The following is a 23,458-nucleotide window of genomic DNA, read 5'->3' on the forward strand; positions in this document are numbered from 1 at the left end:
GCCACCATTTATGCCTTGTTTCCCCAAGCTCGGTGGCTGGCTTCCTTGAGGCCTAGGTTGGGAGGTGAGCCTCCATGGTTCCCATTTTGCCTTTCTTTTGCAGATTATCATTTGTAGAGTTGGAGGCTTGGTGACCATGAAGTTCATTATTTGCATAGTTGAGAAGCCTTTTGGTTGGTGTTGAAATGGAGAAGTGAACTCCACCTTATGATGAACAATCATTGTATTGTGATATGTTGCTAGTGGACTCATGTATTTGCCCGTTAGAGAGATTTTGAGATATCTTGTTGTGTGATTCTTCATTGTGTATTGTGAGTAAAGTCTCCACCACCTTGTGATTATTTAATGTTGTGTTGATGGTGTTTTATCATTGCTTAAATTTGGTATGTGTTGAGAAGAGATGTTGTATCATGTTATATCATAGAGAACAGACTGAGCATTATTATTTGATACCTTTATCTTCATAGTATTGCATGAGAATAAAATTAGTTGTAGATGTTCAATATTGGAAGTAAAATCATCTATACTTAAAAGGGGAATGAGTTGAAAGAAAGAATCTATGTGTGCATTGATATTCCATTAAGGATGATTAGAACGTTGTCATATTGATTTTCTTACCTTCTCAGTTGTTAGTTGAGTCACTTTGGTATTCAATTTTGTGTTCAATCAGTTGTATTAGTTAGTAAATGGTCATGTAGGTGGTTAACTTATGTAATATATATGTTATGATGTGTATTAAATTTGATGTTCATGGGATATGCTAACCTGAAATTCACATAAGATCCATGTAAATTCTTGTTTGAAATTGCAAAAGAAAAAAGTCTATGTTGAACTTGCTTAATTAGATAGAGCACATAAGGAAATTAAAAAAAAATGTTATACTAGTGTCACTTTGAATCTAAACAATCCTTGCACAAAACAAAACAAAAAAAAAGACTTAGACAAACAAGATAAGTTCAAAGGAAATAAAACAAGCCTATAGATACAAATTCACTCTCTGGAAAATGTACGGGCTAAAAACTCATTCATTAAAAAAATAATAAACAAATAAAATCAGAGTAGATACTATCATGTCACCAAATATAATTTTTAAATGTTAATTATACTAAGTAGTGATAAGATGGAAATGTAAATACATTCATTAAACAGCCTTCTTCTATCGGCGACCTAGCATTTAAAGGATGTCAGGGTATGATTTAAAAAAAAACAATAATAAACTACAAGTGGGCATGGTCACATCCCCGCCCACTTGCCTAGGTCGAATGGTGGCAAGATACATGTAATATACTTCACAAGTTAACTAAATTAAAATGACCTCAAGCCTTGGTAAAGACCCCATCACATCCTAGGCGCCTCCCTTCTTGCAAATCTCATTAATGGTGGTTGGTGGGTTTGTAAGTCGAGTTACTCCTCCCTTCTCATGTTACCAAGTCAAAGAAAAAGCACGTGGGCAGCAAGATGGAATAGGCGACCCTTTTTAAGGGGGAGTGTACTATGTTTGAATGAAACAATTTAAAATTGTGGGCTCTGCCATCCTCTTTTTGCCACCTAAGTTTGTGTCTAGAAAGAAAACAAAAAAAACAAAAGTCAATTATACTCTAGATCCTCCAACTACCACGCCTAGGAGGAAATTCCTACGTAATGAGTAAGCAAACATAATTAATTAAAGCTTGGGCATGCGCTGACTTGCTAGAAGGACGTTAGTGGGGTTTTAGAAATCCATATTTATGAGTATGGTGGGGTCTCATGTGGAGACATAAGATATGATAATTGTGCTGTTTTTTTTTATGTTTAATATCTATGACTAGTAAAGTAGTGGGGTGTAGACATGTTTAAGAATTAATTAAATAATGTAATTAGATAATGTTCTTTCCTTATTAATTAGGAAGTAGTGAATTTAAGATAGAGTTTAGTAGAATAAACAAATGTTTAAGTCAAATTAGGTAGTTTTTCTAGGAATTAGTGAATTGTAATACTTACTTTTGGTTAATAGGATTGTTTAAGTAGTACATTTTGATTAAATTTACAATTTAAATTAGATGGTAATTTTAAGGAAAGAAGATTTATATATATATATATACCCTAAGATATTTTAATTCTGATTTAGATATTTTAGGAAAGTAGAAATTATGGATAGTTGTTGAGTGTGGCATAGGTAGTCATAAATTTGTTGACATTTTATGATCAGTCAGATGTGTTTGCAATACAATAATATTAGATTCTTTCATGAGATAATAATGTTAACTATTGAATAGAGAATGCATAGTAAATAGTTGGTATAAGTGTTTTCAATAATTTTAAAAAATAATAATAATAATAATTTTTAAAAAAATTGGTCGTATTTTGCCATGTAAAATTGTGGGCATGACAGTTTCAATTGTTGGCCAATCAAGGATGTTTCAGTGGGGTTCCCAGACACTTATCTTTTTAGTAAGTAAATAGGCTTAGTATTCGTGGCACTTCAGTGTTGGACTAGGAGTGTCTCATCAAGACCTTTCCAACCAGCTATCACATGCTTATCTAAGTCCATCTGATCAGTGATTTTAATGCCTGAAGATTTAACTGATTTATTAATAAAGTGACTTTATAAGAAGTTCATATTATTAAATGTCACTTTATTATTATGGGCACTTTTATTAAATATTTGCCACCAAATGATAGATTTCTCAGTCACAGTGAAAATGGTAAGAGAAGACACAATGAAATTCTCAAAATTTGCAAGAATCCAATCTCCACTATGCTTTAGCAATGGAGAAAATGCCACAACTCAGAATCAAGCCCTTATGCCTCAACAAGGGAATTGAAAATCAGAAAAGTCAGAAACCCTTCACAAAGATGAATAAAGCGAATAGACAATTGGATGTATTTTCCTTCACAATGGGCTCATATCTATAACACCAAATGGCATTTAGCTTCTTTATCACACCTTTCGCTTAAAAAGCTTCATCAACACAAGACCATTTTATAACATTAAATATTATAAAGTGTTGTTATAATAATGAAGCCTTAATGATTAATTAATAAATATGAACCTGTGCAATAAATAGCCTCATCCAATGATGACCAACTGCTAGCGCCACTAACTGCACTGCCAAATATGGCAATTGTCCAACTTAGACTTAATAAAAATAATAAGTCCACAACTGAGACCCTCGAATCTTATTATGAGCTCACGAGAGTCGCTATGATGAATTGACTCAATCAACAGCAAAGTCTCATGAAAAAATGGGGATATTACATTGAGCAAGGATGCACTACGGCGTTGCCAAGTTGACTTTGCTGCCTTAGGTTGACCCTACCAAATAACTGAAAGATTTCTGGGCTTCAGAGATCTCATTGATTATGGTTTGGAACTAGATTTACTTGTTGATTGGAGTTGTACAAACATCAGAAAACAAGAACCAATATTCTTTGTCATTCTCAAGGTAAGTCATGTAATTGCTTTCTTTATTTTATCGCATCTAATATCTATATCTATAGTTTTAATTGCACTTCATAGCTCTTGCTACATTAGGATTTTAAGGATCTTGCATTCTGTTAATGTGAGTTTTTGTACCACTACATAACATATTTGTAATTGAATATCTGATACAGAGTATCAAACACACAATTCCTCTCTTGAAAAGTTAATGCTCATGGGATATGAGAATAAATCCAATGTTTCTTACACTTGTGGATACTAACTCAGTTTTATCGACGTGATTTGCTGGTAATCATGTAGGCAACCTTACGCAAATTGTTGAGGATGACTTGGACTTTGGTGGGATGATGGAGATGGTGGTTTGATGTGAATGCTAGATGATGTTGGTGGGAAAGTAATGGTGGTGGAGGGTGAATGGTTCTTATGACTAGTATCTTTCTAACTCTCTTCCTCTAAATTCTAACTCCTAAACTTCTTGCTATCGAATCTAATGAAAGTTAACCAGTGGCTCCACCTTCACAGATGCAATGATTCAAAGGAAAAATAAACTAGTTTGCCACACAAGGCTTCCCAACAAGCCGGTAGGATGCTAGTGGTCTAGTATTGATCCCTATCAAACATCTACTAATGCTACCATACAACTATTCATCTACCTTACTCCTACTTAACAACTTGAAATACAATCAACTTTAACAACTTGAAAAGAAATTTTACTCTAACTATTTGGAAGTAGAAACCATGCAATAATACCAAAGGCTCTTAATTACGAAGCAAGTCACAACAATGAGAAAGAAATAGAAAATTTTGGCATTATCTTTGCAACAATTTTCTCCGACCCTTACAAATGAGAGCAAATGGCCTTATATAGAGGCCAAAATTTACAACCGATAGTAGAGATAAAGAGGCAAAACCAACGATCCAGATTGAATCCTAGAAACCCTAATTAGGGTTGCCACCCCATCGGCCAATGGGAAGACACCACCTCATCAATGGACCAATGAAAAAAGTGTAAAAGCGACAACCAATGAGAAGGCACCAAAATGGTGGCCAACCAGAATTAGACACTTGTCCTATCCTAGAAGAAAAAGAAATTGCCACTTGGGCTTACATCAAATGATCTTCTAATATAACTCTCCCTTTCTCTTTCATTCTTTTAGCTAAGACAATGAACCTAGCTAGCCTTTTGTTGACTTCTTCCATGGGAGGACAAGGTGTGTGCTTTATCTTGAGCTCTGTCGATTTCATCACGTTGTTTGCTGCTTGTAGTGTCTTCTCGCGGTCCTCGGTCCTCATACTCTTTTGCAAATCCAATAAAAGCATTTAGGGAGGAAAGGGTATTGAGATGTTTCTTCTTGATAGCAACCTTTCCTAACTCATCCAATCTTGATCCAAGTCTTGTCTCATTGATATCCTCTTCTCTGATGTCTTCAAAATCAAGTGCCATCCTAACATTGCTCATCATGGTTGAAATGGAAGTGTCGACGCTTGGGCTGTGCTGTACAACTGCCTTCTGTATCTCTTCGGGTGTTCTCAATCTGGTAGTCAAGGCGACAAACCAAGATTCAACCGTACCAAATTCTCTCTCATCAACCAACTTGGCCCTCTCCAAATATGCCTTTGGTAGCCCAATGAACGCCTGTAGCTTGGGAATAGCTAAATCTTTGATGGGAAGGAAATCCTTCCACTCTTCTTCAAATAATTTGAATTTGTTTCTGACAGTCACTAATGACCGGAATGTCGAGATGAAGGAAGGCAAGAAATTTTGCCCATCTTGGATTGTATCATGGATCTAACCCTTGACTTCATGTAGTTGAGCCAATATCTCTTCTAGGTTGCTCCCGCTGTCTTGAGGAAGGCCTGCCTGGTGCAATTGTTGGATAGGCTGGCAATCTTTCCAATATTTGTTCTCGGCCTCCAACTTTATGATCCTTTCATTTTCCTTCCTCAACCTTTCTCTTCTTCTCCACTAGTTATTGCCATATCACCTCCTTGTTGGTTTTTTGAGAGAGGGGAGTACTTGGTGCTCTCACTGTAACCACTTGATTTTGAGTCTGAGCTCACCTCTACCGCGACCCCTTTATCACTTGAATTGACCTTTTGGCTTCTAGCCTTAATTATGCTTTCTCTTGATGGAACTGTATGCTGTCTCTTGGCCGGAGGTTCCGGATGTCCTTTGCTCTTCTCAACCTCCAAAGCTCTCTTCTTGTCTCTGGCTGTTTCTTGTTGCCGGCTACTTCTTTCACCCTTCTGTCTGACTGATTTTGCTGGACCTTCTTTTGGCTTCATCTTCTCACAGGTAAGGGGAATTCTTTGTCTTTGTAGCTTCCTTAATCTTTCATTATACCACGGCTTGGTATGCAAATCAACTGCCCTTGTGACTTTCTCCAAGGAAAGATCCTGATGATCATCTCAGTCTACTGGATTCAACTTTGTTCCTTCTACCATATCATAATCTTCTCTCAACACATTTCCATCATCTTATCGGGTATATTAAGGCCTCTCCATTTGATATCTCTCATCATGTTCATCGAATATCTTGAGAAAGCAAGCTTTCTCACATGAAAGTCATCCTTGGCATTGGCCCAAAAATCCTCTATAGTTGGAACATGCTTAAATGCATTTCCATGGGATACTTTGATAAGACCATTAGGATCGAATCCTTGCCTTGCTCTGTACCATCCTAGATGATACCATTCCAATTCCTTCTCTGTAGCTGCAAAGGCGGCCCAATTGGGACAACTATCATTGCCAATTTCAACTGAGAAGGTAATCCCTGTCTTACCTTCATTTCTCATTATTCTATCATAGTGCTCAAGTTGCCTAACCAATTCCATCAAAACTACCTTGTTGGGTGAGTATCTTGGAAGCCTCTTGGGACAAACTGTGCTCCCTACTACTCTAATGTAGGTGAATTGCGGAAATTGGATGAACCAACTCCCATACTTCTTTATCTTTGCTTCAGCTTCCAATGAGAGTCTCTTAGCAGGTGTCCCTTGTAATATCCTTACTATCGTCATGGCAAAGGTGTCACAAAACATTTTGTAATCCTTGTTGTGCAAATGAAGCTGTAGATAGCATTCATGCACCAAATATTGCCTCGGCCCATTGCCAACCTCTCCTAAAGCCTTAAGTCCCAAACTCTTATACAATCTAGCAATTAGGTAAAACAGAGAGGATCCCATATAGAATTGCTTTTGATTTTGTACTATTCTGAGTTGCAACTCTAGATTCTCATTTATGATCCTAGCCCAATCAAATCTTCTTTTTCCCTTTTCAATTTCATCAATGAAGAAGTGCATCTAGTTTTCAAATTGCGTACCTTGAGCTAGGCCCATGATCTGATTGAGAAGCACAATGAGATCTCCGTATTCTGATTTGAAGTCTATCACTGTAAGCTTTGATGACTTAGTTATGCCTTTCTTTCCCTTGTGTAGCCAATCTTGCTTTAGATATGTGAAATAGGCCTCTTGGTTATCCTGAAATGATTTGGCTGCTTGATTCATCATCACTACTGTCATGCTCTTGTACCGGGGAATGTTAAATGTTTCTTCAATTGCTTGTCCGCCAATATTGGCCAACACCCTCTTCCCTTCACCAAAGATGATGGATTTATTGATCAGATCAAATCTGGTTGCGCATTCCATAACCAATTCCAGACAGGGCAATGTAGGAGGAAAAGCTTTTGCGTGTACAATTCCGCTTCTGTATATCTTCTTTGCCAAGGGGGATTGACCTTCCCTTAGTCTGGCTTTTACTTGTATCATGTTTACTGTACCGACATTGGTATCAGTTAGTCGCTTTATTTTTAAGAAGAAAGTTTTTGTGGGCATCATATCCTCTGTGTCTTTCTTAATGTTTGTTCCCTTAAGATTCTTGCTTGCACTACCATCCTCCATCTCGTCACCCTATTATGGGATGGTAAAGTGGTGGACAATGAATGCAAGAAGAACCAAGGGAGACAATATCTAGACAAGGACGAAAGAAGGAAATCAGCTTAAGGACCCCTTTCAACTCTAAATGATTTAAAGTTACCTCTACCAATCGCCGGATCTTTCTTTTGGAATTTAGGATCAAACTTTGAGAATTTCAAAACCCCTTGCAAAACTTGAGGCTCTAGCTGGAAAAAATCAAAATTTAGTGCTCTCGGAATTGTCCACCTTTTGCCCAAACAAAATCGGACATTCATTATGTATTTCTTCTCCAAATAAAATTGCCTAGATCTGAAGTAAAAAAATGCAGTCCCTCTAGGAGAAATCAGACCCTAACCATAAATCGCTTAGGTCATAAAAAAAATCAGATCTGCTCTCTCAAAAGCATGCCAAGGATGGAAAATTCTGCACTCAAACAAATTCGCCCAAGTATGGAAGATGTTCTTTCTCAATAAAAATCGCCACACATGAGAAAAATCAGACTGCCCTAGCAAAAATCGCCCAACATGAAGAATAAATCTGCCCTTTTCAAAATCGTCCAAGCATGGAAATTCTGCCCAAAGAAGAAAGTAGCCAAAGGAAGGAAAAATCTGCACTTGCAAGAAAAAATTGCCCAAGGAAGAGCAAAATCGCCTAACACCAAAGAGGAGGAAGATGGAAGTGAGGAGAAAAGAGGAAAGAGTTTCCTCTTATACTCAACTCTCCTACTCTCCATAGCTGGCCGACTGGGACCCTGGGAGCAAGAAAATATTAATTAGAACACCAAAATTGACCCCTAATTAAATGCTTGGCCAAAAATTAACTTTGCCAAGATGAATTTTACTTTCTTAAAAATTGCCAATTAGACCAAAATTGCAAAAAGAAAGTAAATAATGCCTTGGAGATGCTAAATGCTTCTATTTAATGATGATTTAGCAATTAATATGTCATTAAAATCGGATTTTGGCTAGCAAAAGCCATTTTTCAATATTAAATTACCAATTTCATTAAAGCCTTAAAAATTTTCAAGGCAATTTTAATCCATTAAAGCCAATTTTTTTGCAATTCAATCCAAATCGATTTTGCGGAGTAATTTTGGTTTTTGACAAAAATAAAATCATTTCTAGAGCCTAAAATTGATTTTGCAATTTGAGTTCATCTTTACAATTTTTTTTTTCTTTTTTCACCAAAGAAATTCAAGATTTTCTAGAAACTCAAATCTAACAAAATTTTACCTTTTGAAAATTATCCAAATTTATACAATTATATCCAAATTTTCTAAAGAAATCGCTTAAGTACAAAATTTACAATTTTATCCTGCCAAGTGTTGCTTTTTAAAAATTTGTCCGGCCTAAGGATGAAATTGGTTGTTCTGGAAAATCAAGTTGAAAGCGGGTGGAAATAAACCTAGCCCTCTCCCCTCTGGCCCTGAAGGTGTCCAAGACTTAAAATTTATCAAAAAAATCAAATTAAATTTTTTTGGACGACTCAAAATTTGCCAAGGCGACTAAAAAAGAGGGTCCCCAAAGTTTTGGGGCGATGGTGTGAGAACCTCACAACACATTCTTTCTCTAATTTTTTAATCATTGGATCTTTGCTTGCTTTAGTGCTCCTTTATCACTTGGTTGGCACTAATTCTCTTAGATCTAATTTTGTTAGAGTTGAAATCGAAAGGATCAATCTCCTTAACTTCGCCTTTGAGGTACAAGGTGAATTCCCCAAAATATGAAGTAGTTGAGACCTATTCCAATTGCTTCACATTCACGTTGCACAGATTGATTTTCTGATTTCTCTTCGGAGAATTTTGTGATGGTTCTACATTTCTCTTGCTGAAACCTAAGGACAAAAATGTTCATGCTTCTTGGTGGATTGGATGGAAACTCTGATCATCTTCAGAGTGGATTCATGATGGAGTTGACCTTGCATTTTAGGTTCTTTCTTATTATCCAATCTGTCTGTAACCTTTTTCTGAATAAGATTGGAATGTTTATGAAGTTATTGTATTGCTGGCTTATAATGCAATAGCTGTTTCTGAGTAATTTCACGATTATTTGTTAGCTTGCAGATTTTTATTGCATAATTTTTCTGTTATATTTCTGGAAAATACTTGTGACAGAATTGGGGAAAAATATCTGGAGGAATTATTTCATTAGTGATTGGCATTTTCCTGTGATTATGTTAAATTTTATTTCTGCATTCTATGTTTGACATAAAATAACAAGATCCAAATTTTCTCATCTTTTAAGCAAGAACCATGATTTTTTTTTCATGCTTTTACCAAGTTTTTGATGTTTAAAATCCATTTAACTAAACTACATTTTCACTTGCTACACCATGCCAATTCCATGTAAATGAAACACTACTGTGGATAAACTATGGAGAAACACCCTGCAGAATAAGCTGCATACAAATGGTAATAGTTGTTACGCCCTGTGTTTTCAGTCGCCAATGGAACCTTCTCTGATACTCTGTTTTGCAGAAATATTCCACATTTTCTTGTTCAAATCTGCTCCAAAGATGACCAAAAGAATCATTAAGGCTATCTTTTCTCTCCATCTCTTTATTTAGCTGGAACAGAATGCTTCTTCGAAACTGATGAATGATCACGCTGAAATATATCTTATTTAAACCACCATCATTGAGCCTTTAGTGAGTGTAAATTGAATTAACATGACCTAGGACTGTTCATTATCATATACATTCTTATAACATATGATGCGTTTTGTAGGTAAATATGTGAACCTGATTTTCGATGACCTACTTCTGAATATGTGAAGGCTGAAATTCAAGCACAGGCATTTGTGCTCTAATAAAAAATATTTTTCTTCTAGTCTGATGGAAGAATTTATTGGATATATCATCCTTTCCTGTATGGTTTGTCTTGTTTTGTGTTTTATGTTTGTTTTTGTTGGTTTGTAAACTTGAACAATTGTTTAGTTTATTAGTAATTTGTTGAACCTGGAGTGCTAGATAAAGCATACGGGTTGCAAACATATTTCTGTATAAGTATTCTTCATAATGCAATATGAAGGAAATCTTTGGGATTCAATTTTCTGATACAGTTTTTCATTTTATATATCATTCCTGCCTTTGATTTCCTCAAGCATTGGGATTTTACTGTGACTTTGTAGTTAGTGTCTCATGTCATTGTCTAGTTTCCAGCTTTGCTGCTTACAGCACAATGCTGTTAATCTTTGAATTTAGCAACATTTCTTTTGCGTCCATGCATAAAACTTTTCATTTTTCACTGAGGATTAATTGTCTGCAAAATATATATTCACTGAACTTATTTTCTGAGACCAAATAGATGCTAAACACTTTTGAATTTTTGTGCTTTTATGTATAGGAACATGGTTAGTGAAGTACACATGAAAAATAAAACAGAATGCAATTTAAAAGTTTGATTCATATTTTGCAAACTTAGATTCAGAGAATACTTGGCAAAAACTTTGAGAAAGCTCTGCAAAAACTTGACAACATCGAAAGAACTAAAAATTAAAATCTCCTAGAGAAACATATTTTTTTTTGTGTGTAAAATTCACATCTTGAAAGAGAAAATGCATGGTTTTATAGAAAAGACATGTTGAAAACACATTTTAACGAGCGTTTTACCGGCATTGACATGTCAATAGATAGCATGCAAGTTTTTAAAACTTTAATGTCTTCTTTGTTTATGCTTCCCAGGTCTGATCCTGATTTGGATAGTCAAATGTCTATGTGGGTCAAGAAGGATGAGGTGAACAAGAAAAACTTGAAATCATTTCAGATAACAACACCCAACCTTTTGAAAACACCAGATGGCTTGGCAGATTTGTGTTGGTCGTGGCACTTTTGGAAATCCAAAGCATTTGCTGGAGATTCTGAGCCACTGAAGATGATTTTCGATCCAGGAAATGAGCTGGTTCAGCAGTGGAACAAAATATTTCTCATTTCTTCATTTCTTGCTTTATTTCTTGATCCACTTTATTTCTATCTTCCTTCATTCAGAAATTCTGATTCTTGTATGCAAATTGATTGGACACTTGCAATTACTGTCACTGTTCTCCGTTCAATTACAGACTTATTCTATGTTTTGCATATTTTAATAAAATTTCGGACAGCATATATTGCTCCAAGTTCACAGGTGTTTGGAAGGGGTGACCTTGTTGTTGATCCTGCACAAATTGCAAAGAGATACTTGAAGACAGATTTCATTCTAGATCTTGTTGCATTGTTGCCTTTTCCTCAGGTATAGTTTCAACCCATTAGTCATTTTTCATGAATTCCTATGTCTTATTATACTTTTTGGATGGCCTAAAAAATATAAACTTTCATTTTACTAAGATTTTGATGTGGGCTATAGATAGACCATGGTGAGGATAAATAACTGAAATGCTAAATGCCAACCCATAGAAGGAAAGACTGGCATTGAAAATACAAACATGTATTTTCTGCGACTTCAGAGCATTATACAAAAAGAATAAAAATAATAATAAAGGGCCTTTATGGTAGGCTACTCATGGATGAATGAGCGTTTGCTTAGCTGTAATGTTCCCTCTCTTCAATCAAAATGAATAATAGTAATAAAATAACATAAATAGAAACAAATATAATCACATATGCTCATGTACTCAGATAATATTAAAATACATGATTATAGACAGAAACAAATTAATACCAATAAGTATTATGATGGTTATATTTGCTACCAAAGAATACATTGAGGAATAGGATGTGTACTGAAGATATTAACAGAATTCTCCAGTTGAACATAAATGAATTACAATTATTAAAACTAGAGATACCAATTAAAGGATTAGTAAGCTGTATAAATCATTCATGCAAGCTTAGCAGCAGAAAATGACTTATACTTGAGGAAAATACTTATTGTTGTTAGCCACTGCTTGTGAATGATCCTGTGGATGTGTCAAAAAAGATAAGCAGCAATCAGATCAGAAGTCTAAGGCACACGATGGAGAGCTAAGTATCAACTGAAGGTGGTCGCTCAATGATTATAAAGGAGATTTCGATGAGGCCATTGCTCTAATTCAGTGGTCAAAGGAGGTATTTTAATCTTACGCCATAATGAAGACTGTCAACCCAGTAATAAACTAAGATATTGAAATGATTATATAAACCAATGACTAGTCATCATTAACAACTCAACAAAAGGTAGTATTGGACTGAAGAATAATCTATATCGATGGCAAACATTACTCAAACAATTTCATGTTTAATCAAAAACAATCAACAACTACAATCCGCATATATCAAAGCCTCTGATATTCAGGCAAGTATTAAATCATCATGATTGCTGCTAAAAAAGTATATTATACAGTGATAAATAACCACTGATGAGCTATCCACTAAGGAGTACAAATACTAGGGATGATTCTAATGTCCCTTTTTAGGGTTGATTAATATTGATACTTATTTAATCAATCGTAGTATATATATGTCTGAGAAATATGTTAATAACAGTCATTATGATTATCTAATTATATCACATACGGAGGATATAGATGTTATCTAATTTTCTTAGACACCAGCTATGAACTCCCTTAAAGTTTATAGGTCCAACTCCAACCCCCACCCTCTATTGGAATAAGATTCATAGCTTGGATTTATACAAGCCCCTCCTTGGTAACATTTCAATCTTCCTTTCTTAGCCAAATAATAATAGAATTGAAATTTTTTCCAATATAATTATTTGAATGTTCAAGTATATTCATCAATTGTTTCCTCCCTTGTTATTATATGTATTAATTTGTTATCCATATATATTTATTTTGTAATCCCTTATACATATTAATTATTTATTCAACAATATATTTTGATATTTATCATTATTATATAATATCAATTTATCTCTTACTAGCATTAAGTCATATCTTAACTCATTTAGTTTTCCATAGTTTGCTATATATATATATATATATTTAATTCTTAAATATAATACTATCTTATAAATATGAAAAGATTAATCTCACAAAAGAAATTCATACCTTTGCATATAACTTGCCACCTTTAGAGTCTTGTCTTATATCTCTTATTTCATACTTTCCTTATAATGTACTATGCAACTTATCCTCCCTTCTTTTTCCAACGTATGAAATTTGACTTTTCGTCTTTCCTTTATATAATAATATTATTTGCCTTGCTTTTAGATGGGTGTATTTATTGTGTTACACCTCTTATTTGCTATTTTTACTCTTATGGTATCTCTCTTACTTATGCCACATTCTCCAATTAATAATTATGAGGATTAAATGCTCCCTTTCCCTTAGGTTCTTACATTTCCAGGATAAATAATTGTTTCATCAAGGAAAAGCTTGCTAATCTTTCAGTATTGATATCAGTTGGTGTTCTAATATCATCTAGTTCTTTTTGAGATGTATATATTTTTCGGTGCTGTATTTTGGCTAAGATGAAGCAACAGATTTACTCAGTACGAGGGGATTGATCTGTTCATGATCATTTAGTTATTCTAGTGTTACACTTGATAAGTTGTGTTGATTGTTGTCAGGTATTGTGAATTTTTTATAAAATCTTTTCATGTCTTTTGGATGATCAATTTTGAAGGACTGATCCATATGTAGTGATCTTGTAATTATTTTAGAAGACTTTAAATAAAGGTGTTATCTTTCTGTGGGTTGGGTTGTTTCCCTGGAGTAGGAGAGTTTTTCCCAGTATAAATAATCGTGTCATCTGTTCATGTGCTTTTCTGGTTTTCTGTATATTGCATTTATATTATTGTAATTCGAAAGTATTGACATGGTATGAGAGCCTGGTTTAAAGAAAAGATCTAGAACAAAAACTCTTATGCCTTGAAATATTATATTTATGGTAAAAATTCTTGGACCATCATAAGTTATGGACAAGTCTTCTTGGTTCAGTTATAATCATTCAAGATAGAGGATTGTTCATGTTTACGAGCAATATTCTTTAGGGGATGTTCGTTGGTATTGATTGTGGGAGATAGTAAGCATGCAGTGCTATGATTGTCTTATTATTAAAAGAGAGAGTTATATATTGATCTATATTTGTGTGCTGATATCTTTCTAGAGGAAGAGTAGACAACAAAGTGATACTTATATTATGATTATATCTTTGAATATTGATCATGAATTCTTATGTGGTTAATATTAATTCATGTCATCTCACTGAGAAGATTGTATGTTTTTAGCATTGATCTAAATATTTCTCTTCATGATAGGTTGATTCTATAAATTATTATTAATCTCTAATGGTTGCAGAATGGATCAATAAGTAGTAGGATGATGAGAGATTTTGTGCAAAGACATGCAGGCTGAAGAAACGATCAAACATGAGGACTCTATTTGCAGTCATGGGACTGGGTTGATGGCACATAGCCTCATTAAAGAGAGAGAACCTATACAGATTGTATTTTCATTCAAAGGAAGAAATAAGATTCAGAGGGAGCTTGTGTGGCAGAGGGAGAGTGTGAATTCCTTTGCAGAGGATTAGCAAGATCGTGTAGCAGTGTGATTGCAAAAGCTCCTTCTATTGTGGTAATCAAATTTGTGAGTATGCTGTCCCTGTTGAGAGTCTTTGCTAAGAGGGAGTCTTAACATTTAGATGATATTTTATGTGTGCTTTACCAAATTCTTCTCCATGTGCGAAGTTCGAGGTCAGTTCTCTATGAGAGAAGTTCAAGGTGAAATCCCTTGTTGATGAGTTCCCCGTAGAGAAGTTTTAGGTGAAATCTCTTGTTAATGACTTCTTTATGAGAGAAGTTCAAGGTGAAATCCTTTCTTAATGCATTCTTCACTGTGAGAGAAGTTTGAGGTGAAAGCCCTTGTTCCATTGTTTGGGAGTAGCCATGGTGGAAGTCATGTGTGAGACTCCATGACTTGGTTCTCCAATTATATTTCTATTTCACCCTTTGGCAGTAGCTATGGTGAATATTGATATACTGAAATAACAATTTATAAAAAGGAAATCTTTGATGAGATTTCTATTGACGTTTGTTTTGCAGCTATTGTTTTCTCGTTATTGTGTAATGTCTATTGCATAACATTTTGTGTTGCTCTCATGTGACTAGCGTATGCTGTTATGTCCCCTCTTTAGCTTTGTCTAGCAGTGACATGAGAGTTAGCCTATTATGGAGTCTCGTAGGCTGGTAGTGGTGATTAGGGACTTAGGGTTTTCAGCGTCCAGATTTGGTATTATAGGCAGCAGTAGATTAGTTGATAGCAGTTCCTTGATTGTAGGAGGAGATTCCTACCTTTAGGAGGTGGTGATGTTTCTAGGGTTGAGGTTCTATGAGATCACCCCTTGGTCTCAATTTCAGGAGATTTGGGTGTGTTCCCTATTTTTTAGGAGTATCCCTAGATTTGAGGGTGTGACTGCGAGTTGGCCTAGGTTTTCCAACATCAGTCACAAGCCAGTGATAAACTCAGTTTCATGTTTTAGAGGTGTTTGGGTTGTTTTTTGGCTACTTGGGAAATATTTTAATATATTTAAATATTCTCCTAAGTTAGCATTTTAATAATTTAAATAAGGCTAAGTGTTTAGCCATTTTGGAGTAATAAGGAGTTTTTTGGCTCCATTTGGATCGATTTGCCTATGTGTGATAGCTCGTTGGAAAGAGCTTAGTCTCTAGTTTTTGATTATCACTTGCCGGGACTTATTTGATGCTTGTAGCTATTTGTCATTAATAAAGTAATGATTTCCTTCTATTTGGACGCCTTTATTGGGAAAATAATGCTATATTGGAAAGTTCAAATGAAATCCACTTTAGGGTTTGAATTGCCTTGGAGAGGGGATATAAGGAGAAGGCAACCTAAAGATGAGTATCTTTATCATTTTGTCAACCTATTTTGGTTGCCATTGCTCTGGAAGAGCATTCCTCACTTAGGACGCAAACCCTAGTGTTGAGAGCAGATTTGTTCGGATGTAGCCCTCAACAAGATCAGATTTGAAGGTTCTTATGCATACAGTTTGATCACGGCAGAGGATCAATTTCTAGTATTGCAGTCACGCTTTGCAGGCAGTGGATTTGTTAGGAAGACAGCCACTTTGGTTCAACTTGACTTTTCCTTAAAGCAGCTCATAGGAGGAATTCTGGAGTGTTTATTTGCAGCAGAATAGAGTTGTTTTATTGCAACATCTTGGGCTCTATCATTTGAACTTGTTTGGCTGTAGCTGATTCCCATCTTCAGCTGGTGTCAACCTTGTTTGAAGTACATTTTATTGGTACTATTTTGAAATAAATTAGATTCTGTTGGTACGGTTTTAGAATCATTTCTAGAATAGTATGTATTGCTGCATATGATTTCTCTCACTTCTATTTTATGAGTTATTGTTATTTACTCATTGTAATACATATATTCTGAAAAATACAAAAAGAAACAACCTTCTTCTGCAACTTTTGTCTAGCTCTATATGATCAAAGAAAATCTACAGGAAAATATAATTTATATAATTAAACAAATAGTAGCAGCAGAGAAAATATCCATTTGGAATATTTCATATACTCTCTTTCTGGATTTTCTAAGAGCCATTTTTCACTTCTTGTGTTTCATTAACGAAAGTGATATTGGCTTATTCCTTTTTAGACACATTTTTTGTTGATGTATTTTAACAGAGATGAAGCAACAAGTTTACTTTGTATAAGGGGAATGATTTGTTCATGATCATTTAGTAATTCTAGTGTTACACTTCATAAGTTGTGTTGATTATTATTAGATATTGTGAATTCTTGATAAAATCTTTTCATGTAGTTTGGATGATCAATTCTAAATGATTCATCCATATGTACTGATTTTGTAATTGTTTCAAAAGACTTTGCATAAAGGTATTATCTTTCTGTGGGCTGGGTTGTTTCCCTCGAGTAAGAGGGTTTTTCTTAGAGTTGTGCCATCTGTTCATATGCTTTTTGGGAAATCTGTATATTGCACTTATATAATTTTGGTTAAAGAACATTCACAAGAATCATTGTGTAGTTTGAAGGTAGGAGATGATTATCCAGTTAAGATTCCATTGGGTATTTATTGAATTTGAAGCCAACATTGAAATTGAGTTGCAAGAGGAAGCTATTTTATATATGTTTTGTTGTCATTGATGTCTTCTAATAGCATTGCTAGGAAATCCAACACAGACATCATTGATTTAACATAAGTTCCATAACAAGGAGATGGTTGCATTTGGGCGTGCATTGGATGAAGTTTTGATGCCAAGAGAAAAGCCATACCTAACTAGGAACTCATAGACTACTCATAGTGAATTGTTGAATTGGCTGTAATTTCCTTTTGTTGTGACATAAAGCCAATTTGAAGGTTAATGCAGGCTTTTCTATTACATCGATTTGGTCATAGATTTTGATGATATCTTGACAAGTTGCATTGTTAAATATGGTGCTGACTCCAAATGTTTTTGCATCCCAAATCCAGAGTATCATGGGCAATGCGGCATTGTGGAATCAACACAATATAGGTGCCATGATAATTCGATAGGCATTATCATTATCTCAAACCCAGTAACGTGAGTTTTATGAACCATTACAACATGCAAATTTGAATACTTAGTATTCCACAATGAAACACAATTTTGCAACTCTCTTTTGAATAAGGATGCTCATATGCTAAATAATGTATACGGATCGTGTGATCAAATGAGACAATGTCAAGGTTCCTTCTTATTGTGGACATTCACTTACTTTTATGATGTGATATGTTGTGTTATCAAAAAGGGATTTATGCTATTCATTCAAAGAATATTGACTTGACTTTAGCTTCTTCCAACCAAACAAGTTACAGAAAGATAAGGGTTTTGAAAGATAATCTACTCCTTGGATGCAAGAGATAATGAATGCCTTTGTGACTCTACTAGAATTAGTTTAGAATTTAAGATCAACCAAGCTAGTGCAATTTCCTAAGTTTAATGTAAGATGTTCAAACTAACACCATTCTATTTACACCATCCATCAGTGCATATCAATGAGCAAGCAATAATTGAAGTTAAGTTCATAAATATGCTATTCGACCATGCAAGGCAAACTTACAATCAACAAAGAGCTAGTGGTTTGGTCTAAGCGGGTTCACCAAAGATGTATCCAAGATATCTTCAATTCAACTTAACACTACTAATCAACATGAAATAAAATCTACTCTAAGTGAGGAAATGTAGAAACCATGTAATACTCCAAAATGATACAAATAGTTCACCATGAAGACCAACAAATAATTAAGAACAATCTGGCAGTATCATAGCGATAATTTCAACAAGTCTTCTCCTGCTGTACCTCTAATGAGTTACAAATGAGAAGGCCTTGGCCTTTTCTAGTTGTTCAATTATAATGAAGGGTGAAGATTGATTAAAGCTCAAGAGCTTGACATTTTGCCAAAAAAGCCCTAGCCCTCCTAACTATTATAATCATTAAATGCTCACCCAATTACATGAAGGCACCACCCTATGGGCCAGTAAGAAAACTATAATTGTTTTGAGAGACAATGCAAAAATAGATTAGGTAGAGTCGTGATGTGGATTTCACAGATACAATTGGTATATTTTGATTGACTATGCTTGAACATTGTTGGATGCCTAATTCGAAATGGATTAACTAGTACAATGCAACTATAACCATTCAACAATAATACCAGAAATGAATCACCGATGACATCATAGGAATAACTAAAGAGAATATAAAACATATATTGTGAGATATGGAAAAAAGATAAAACTTTTCATAGCATAATAATCTCCTACACGCAATAGTTTTCTTTGTTCCAACATGGATATAAATAGACTGATGTTTGGCTAAGTTTGCCAACTGTTTCTAATTGACATCATTGGGGAAAAAATAATTTATTATTCCACCCCTTAATTAACAAAAGTATTATTATTATGGCATAACATCTGCCTACATCATTCTCCCCCAAAAGAACTTGTTGTCTTCTTGATGACAAAAACAAAAGATGAAAGCGACTACAACACTATTGGGATGGGTGAGAGGACCTCCCTAGAGTAGCAGAGGTAGTGATGTACAAATATTGCAATCGAAGAAGCCTCAAGTCTCTTTTCTGCAATCAACTACTTCTCCCTTGTTGCTTTTAGCAACCTCAAGGTCCTCCATTGTGGCCAACTTTTGTTCCTTCCCTACTTGTACTGTCTTCTCTCGGCTCAAATTGGTGTCCAACTCCTATACTCTCCTCTACAGGGCATCTTGCTTGTATTCAACTTTGCGAGCCTGCCATATGACTCTTTGCAGTTCCAAGAATGTGTCTTTAAAAGTTTTTTCTCTGTGTATAAGTGTCCATCATACTGGTTTGTATTCCATGTGGTATTCCAATCTTGCTCTTGGTCCTTAAGCTCTATGTCAAGCCATCCTTTCCCTGAGAGGCATTCAGTGAATTCCTCCTGACAACCCTCCACCATGAATATAAATAATGCCTGATTTGCTAGAGTTAAAGATCCATATCCAACTCTTTGGCTTTATCTGTCATGTCCAATATGGTCAAAACAAGGAATGTGACTCTCTTCGGCAGCTTCTTCCTCTTGTTCCTCTATGTGCTAACACCCCACCTATCTCTGTATTTGGATGGCCCTGGGTAGCTTCTTCCTCAGGTTGTCCCATCACAAGCATGGTTGAGGATGGTGGGATATCTTGGACCTCCATTTGGAACTTCGCTAGTAGGTTGCCTGCTTCTGTATTCCTTCCACCCTCTTCTGGCTCCCCTCCTTGTAGTGAAGTAGCCACATGTGACACTACTGCGGTAGCAACTATGGTGGATGGGGTAGCTATCGGGATGAGAGGTGTCATTACTATTGTCGGTGTGATCAAAAGTCCATCCAACTGTATCAAGGTAGTGTTTTAATATCATGGGCTCCTTGCTTAGTTGATCTTAGATCCACTACCTTGGCTTGTACTTGGTCTAGCGGGACCAAGTGTACTATTGGTAACAACTAGGATGGTGTGAATGCTATCTGCTTTGCCCCCCAATCTGGGAAGGGTGACAATTTTTATGTGCTGCTAATTGTCTGTAAGAATCCTTTATGGTTATATCTAACTTAAACAACTTCCTACTAATTTATGGGTTTGACATTTCGTCAAACACTTGGCAGGCTTCCCGAATATCACAAAATATAAAGTTTCAAATTCAAGCTAGATAATGCAATCAATGCTCACAAGAAATTAGATGAATGCCAATTTTCAATATATGATTCTGCCCTATGAATGTCTTGTAAATTAATAATCTTTGGAATGACAAGGTTAAACATTTTATTTCTAAGTTCATTTAATATACTTTTGCTCTAACAATATGCAAAACAACGATTTATTTAATGCCAAGAACCTGATCATATAATGCCAGTCCTTTGCACTGCCTTGTGGGATAGTGAAACCACCAAAATAATGAAGTCCCCAGATTGGTATTTCAGTGCAGCTCCCTTCCATTGCCCTAGCCGCCTCTGATTTCAATTTCCAGTCCCAAGAAATGAATCGCACAGGTCTGCAACTGTATTTCAGTTCCCAATTGCTAACTGCAGACAATTCAAATAATTGCCTAGCCTCCCAATCAAAACGTAGACACTCAAACAAAACGCAAGTGAAGCATTCGGGCTGCTGGGCCTGCAAACGTGATCCTCTTATCACCAAACGTTCCTTTCAGACAATCCGCCCAGCCTTGAATATGGGCTCTCCCTCTCTAATATGAATCTCTGAATATCAGTTAGTCCACATGTGATCTTAGGGTCAAAATGACAGCCTCAGAATTCTCCAAATCTCACCCCAAATTTAATTGCCATCATTGGATGTGCAAACACGATTAACTTCCTTCAGTAAATTGGTCTCCTTAGCCACAATAGTCATAGTAGGAGAAAAGAGCAAATCTATTTGCAAATGCAATTCTTAAACCACTTTCAAAATTCAATCTTTTATCAAGACAATAACTCCCAGCCACAGGAAACACTGTTAGGGAGATATAATAAATATTCAAAATATCAAAAATCACTATACCTCAGCAGTGAATTGCCCACTTAACTTCAGACCCCTTATACCACATCAAGGGTGAAGAGATCAGATCTTAAGAAAAAGCCACAAAGGCAACTAAAGCAAATTAATTTTCAAGCATGGTTTTCCCAATGAAATGTGCTCCTATTTATAATCCTTTGGTTGCTAAAGTTTCTTGAAAACCTCCACTTAAGAAATCGCGGAAGTTTCCCAAAAGAACTCAACACTTGAAACTTTCCAACACACTTTTTAGAAATATCTCTTAGTGTCATTATTATTATAACATAAATTTAATTATAATAATGCAACTTAATAATTAATGAATAAATAAGAACTCATGCAATTATTAACCTTATTTACCATAGGTGACGACCAACTGCCAAAGCCACCCACTGCACTGCCTAAAATAGCAACTTCCAAAAATATACTTACTAAAAATAGTAAGTCCACAACGAGGACCCCCAAAACACTTTGTCAGCTCACAAGGGTCGCTATGATGAGCTAACTCCATCAACTGCACAGACTTGCCAAAAATGGGGACATTACATTGTCATCGCTCCACTGCCAATTTCTATGCTACTACCAACTCCATTGCCAACCACCCTCGCGATGTCAACTAGAGCAAGTTGACATTGAAAGTCAAATCATGGCGAGGAAGCGAAGGTGGACATTGAAAGATAAATGATGGCGAAAAGAAGAGAGACAAAAGACACTGCCACCACCTCACTAAGGGGTCAGGTGGAATAGAATATCGTATGACAGGTGATTAAAATCAAAATTTTGATCAAGCTGAAAGACCTTCTAGTTGCTATGCCATAGTTGAGATCAACTCTATTAAATATGACACCATCCTCGAAGGCGTCATGTGGGCCATAGGTGAAGGCAACCCATGATGAAGGTGAAAAATCTTTGAGGAAGAAGAATCCCTTCAGGATTGAAAAAGATCCCATGTCACTCTTGATAAACACAAAAATGCACCCAACGGTAGTAGAGATGGGCATTTTTGGAACCATTTCGACAAACTTTACTGTAGATGAAGGTTCTGGTGTCAATGTACTACTGTAGTAAACGTGGAGGTTGGGGTGACCTACATTGTGGCCACCATTGTTGCAACTTGTAGGGGCCGATCAACGCAACATCAAACCCATCAGGACCCTAATAGTATAATAAGTGATGATTGGAACACAAACCTTTGTTTTGGATTTTGTGGTGATACCACTAAAAAGAAAAGGGTTCGATGCTATGCTTGAAGAGGTTGGTTGGTGTAGGTGATGGTGGACCATGACTGGAAGAGAAACACTCTATCGATGGTAAGAAGCGGTCGAAAATTCACAATTCACCTATGCACATAGATGGTGATTTAGGACCCCATGTCATTGTCCGAGGTTGAAGCTAAGGAAGAAATTGACGAAGGGAAGCAACAAACGTAACCAAACAAAGAAGGAATTTTGGAATTAGAAGGATGTTCGGAAGACGATTTGGACTTAGTATATGAACTCTTCCATTGGTAAATGGAAGAATACGAATTGTTCCACCACATCATGTTGTAGGTGGATGGAGGGGAGGAGAAGTATCCATCAAAATATGCAGAATATAAAGAATAGTTGGATAATGGAAACTCCAACAAACTGTTTTGATAAAGAGAAACCAACAATGTATGAAGATCTTTTAGTGAAGGTTATGAACTTGGGGCAATAAGCCAACTAGAATAATATTTGTGTAGCTGATGACTAGAACCCTATTTTGAAGGCAACCACATTTAAAATTTTTATGGAATACAAAGATTTTTTTTTGTTGGATCTATAAGGGTTTAAAAGATGTTCCACACAAACTTTGTGTCCAACGGATCCCACTAGTAAAAGGAATCATTCCTAAATGGAAGCATTTGTATAAGATGGATAAGAACTACGCAACACAAGTAAACAAAGAGATTGAAAGAATGCTTGAGGCAGGCATTATATTTTGGGTGCATACAAGCGAGTGGGTATCCCTAATCGTGATTTCATTGAAGAATGCCAACTAAATTAGAATATGTGTGGAGTTCAGGTGTTTGAATGGAGTCACTATCAAGAATCCATTCGCAATACCTTTGACGGATAATATTTTAGAGGAGGTTGTAAGACACAAGATTTATTCATTTATGGATGGATTTTCTGGGTACAACTAGAAATCCATTGC

General features: G+C 35.6%; 1 protein-coding gene across 8 annotated transcripts in view; it reads left to right on the forward strand.

The window, feature by feature from the left end:
- LOC149559162 (protein CNGC15b-like) overlaps nt 1-23,458 on the forward strand; it is a 266,655-nt gene that overhangs the window by 151,683 nt on the left and 91,514 nt on the right. For 7 of the 8 annotated variants that reach the window (XM_089833076.1, XM_089833077.1, XM_089833080.1 and 4 more), the window contains one exon: nt 11,014-11,557. In XM_089833076.1, coding sequence (XP_089689202.1) covers nt 11,014-11,557 — 544 coding nt within the window. Of the gene's footprint in view, nt 1-3,830; nt 3,852-11,013; nt 11,558-23,458 lie in introns of those variants that run through there. The other variant, XM_089833081.1, reaches the window with a different exon arrangement.

This window comes from Cupressus sempervirens, chromosome 5, assembly GCF_028749045.1.
Source record: "Cupressus sempervirens isolate cs-2001-9-10 chromosome 5, ASM2874904v1, whole genome shotgun sequence".
Classification (NCBI taxonomy): domain Eukaryota; kingdom Viridiplantae; phylum Streptophyta; class Pinopsida; order Cupressales; family Cupressaceae; genus Cupressus; species Cupressus sempervirens.